Genomic DNA, 2,500 nt, shown 5'->3' on the forward strand with positions numbered 1-2,500 from the left:
GTGTGTGTGTGTGTGTGTGTGTGTGTGTGTGTGTGTTTCTGATGGAGATGATGTATGTGGAGATGTGTGTGTGTGTGTGTGTGTGTGTGTGTGTGTGTGTGTGTGTGTGTGTGTGTGTGTGTGTGTTTCTGCTGGAGATGATGTATGTGGAGATGTGTGTGTGTGTGTGTGTGTGTGTGTGTGTGTGTGTTTCTGATGGAGATGATGTATGTGGAGATGTGTGTGTGTGTGTGTGTGTGTGTGTGTGTGTGTTTCTGATGGAGATGATGTATGTGGAGATGTGTGTGTGTGTGTGTGTGTGTGTGTGTGTGTGTGTTTCTGCTGGAGATGATGTATGTGGAGATGTGTGTGTGTGTGTGTGTGTGTGTGTGTGTTTCTGATGGAGATAATGTATGTGGAGATGTGTGTGTTTGTGTGTGTGTGTTTGTGTGTGTTTCTGATGGAGATGATGTATGTGGAGATGTTTGTGTTTGTGTGTGTGTGTGTTTCTGATGGAGATGATGTATGTGGAGGTGTGTGTGTGTGTGTGTGTGTGTGTGTGTGTGTGTTTCTGCTGGAGATGATGTATGTGGAGATGTGTGTGTGTGTGTGTGTGTGTGTGTGTGTGTGTGTGTGTGTGTGTGTGTTTCTGATGGAGATGATGTATGTGGAGATGTGTGTGTTTGTGTGTGTGTGTTTGTGTGTTTCTGATGGAGATGATGTATGTGGAGATGTGTGTGTTTGTGTGTGTGTGTGTTTCTGATGGAGATGATGTATGTGGAGATGTGTGTGTGTGTGTGTGTGTGTGTGTGTGTGTTTCTGATGGAGATGATGTATGTGATGTGTGTGTGTGTGTGTGTGTGTGTGTGTGTGTGTGTGTGTGTGTTTCTGCTGGAGATGATGTATGTGGAGATGTGTGTGTGTGTGTGTGTGTGTGTGTGTGTGTGTGTGTGTGTGTGTGTGTGTGTGTGTTTCTGATGGAGATGATGTATGTGGAGATGTTTGTGTTTGTGTGTGTGTGTGTTTCTGATGGAGATGATGTATGTGGAGATGTGTGTGTGTGTGTGTGTGTGTGTGTGTGTGTGTGTGTGTGTGTGTGTGTGTGTGTGTGTGTGTGTGTGTGTGTTCTGCTGGAGATGATGTATGTGGAGATGTGTGTGTGTGTGTGTGTGTGTGTGTGTGTGTGTGTGTGTGTGTGTGTGTGTTTCTGATGGAGATGATGTATGTGGAGATGTTTGTGTTTGTGTGTGTGTGTGTTTCTGATGGAGATGATGTATGTGGGAGGTGCAGTTGTGGCTCCAGTGAAAGGAGACGTGTTGAATTGTGTTCATTGGGTTTGTTGTGTTGGTGATGTTCATTCTGACTGTATGAGATCCTGTGTGTGATGCAGCTCTGATCTTCTGCACTTCTCTAGAATACTGATGGGTTCTGGAGACGTAATGATGATGATGGGATTAAGAGGTGGATTGTGGATTGGTTCAGGTAGAACATCACTGAGGGTCTCGGAGGGAAACACACGACCTGATACTGGATAAATATATATATATATATAATAAAGTTAGGTGTGGATCAGGCTGCGCACATTGCTGTCGAAATGAACACACATATCTCGAGTCAGTCCGGGCAGCGCGCTCGCGTGCGGGCGCATGCGCACTGCAGTAGGGTCACTGCTTACGGTAGGCGAGTTTACGCCGCTCGACGCGCCGTTTTATGGCACCGGTTCCGCCCCGGACTCAGTGTGTTTACTGTTTATATTATGATTATAAGCTGTATTATGTTCTGATGTATTATCCTGCACGACCGAGGAGCCTCGGGACACACCGGAGAGACCGCGCTGTGTGAGTTGCTTTCAGGCTCCGGTTTGTGTTGATGTGGTCAGAAGCTAATAAACGGCTTCACAGCAACAGAACTCATAATAATTCGGATTAAACCAGGAATCTGTAAGTGTTGAGTTCAGACAGGAGGTTTAAATCCTCCGGTTTGGGGTTTATTTTATATATTTATATAGAGTTTGTGTAGCTAACAGTTAGCATACAGTGCAGATCCTCAGCGTGCCTGCAGTCACGTCTCATGTGCTGTGTTCAAGCGCCTAAGGAATGATGGTTAACTACAGATTCCCAACCTGAAGAAATCAGTGCAGAAGTTAATAAGTTATTAATAAGTGCTACAAAACGCTCGGTTTGTAGAAAAGGTCGGTGTTTGGTAAGTACGTTATTAATATATATATATAAAATATCATGTATTCATGTTGATTAATATTTACATCGATCAAAACAATCATAAATAAAAATAATCTATGTCTGTATAAATATAGGTGTATAAAACACTTTAAATTTTATTTATAACTTTTTATTGATTGAACAGGAATTGAAGGAGCGCTTGAACTCTGCACCGTCAGTGCCGCTGCTGGACCGCACGGGGGCGCCCGCGCGCAAACTACCATGGGCACATGAGCACGCTTTTCGCATCAACCAACCAAGTAAACAAACAAGCAAACGAAGATGTCCGCGAGTGGCTTCTC

The 2,500-nt window shown here is 44.3% G+C and overlaps 1 protein-coding gene across 3 annotated transcripts in view; it reads left to right on the forward strand.

The window, feature by feature from the left end:
• Positions 1–1,583: 1,583 nt before the first annotated feature.
• Positions 1,584–2,500, forward strand: part of alkbh5 (alkB homolog 5, RNA demethylase) — a 16,418-nt gene continuing 15,501 nt past the window's right edge. The window contains exons 1-3 of one of the 3 annotated variants that reach the window (XM_083521850.1): positions 1,601–1,919; positions 2,022–2,181; positions 2,344–2,500. The exon at positions 2,344–2,500 is cut by the window's right edge and continues 687 nt beyond it. In XM_083521850.1, coding sequence (XP_083377976.1) covers positions 2,481–2,500 — 20 coding nt within the window. In that variant the 5' untranslated portion in view covers positions 1,601–1,919; positions 2,022–2,181; positions 2,344–2,480. Of the gene's footprint in view, positions 2,182–2,343 lie in introns of all 3 variants that reach the window. The other 2 variants (XM_083521849.1, XM_083521851.1) reach the window with 2 other exon arrangements.

This window comes from Silurus aristotelis (genome assembly GCF_946808225.1).
Source record: "Silurus aristotelis genome assembly, chromosome: 20".
Taxonomy (NCBI): Eukaryota; Metazoa; Chordata; class Actinopteri; order Siluriformes; family Siluridae; genus Silurus; species Silurus aristotelis.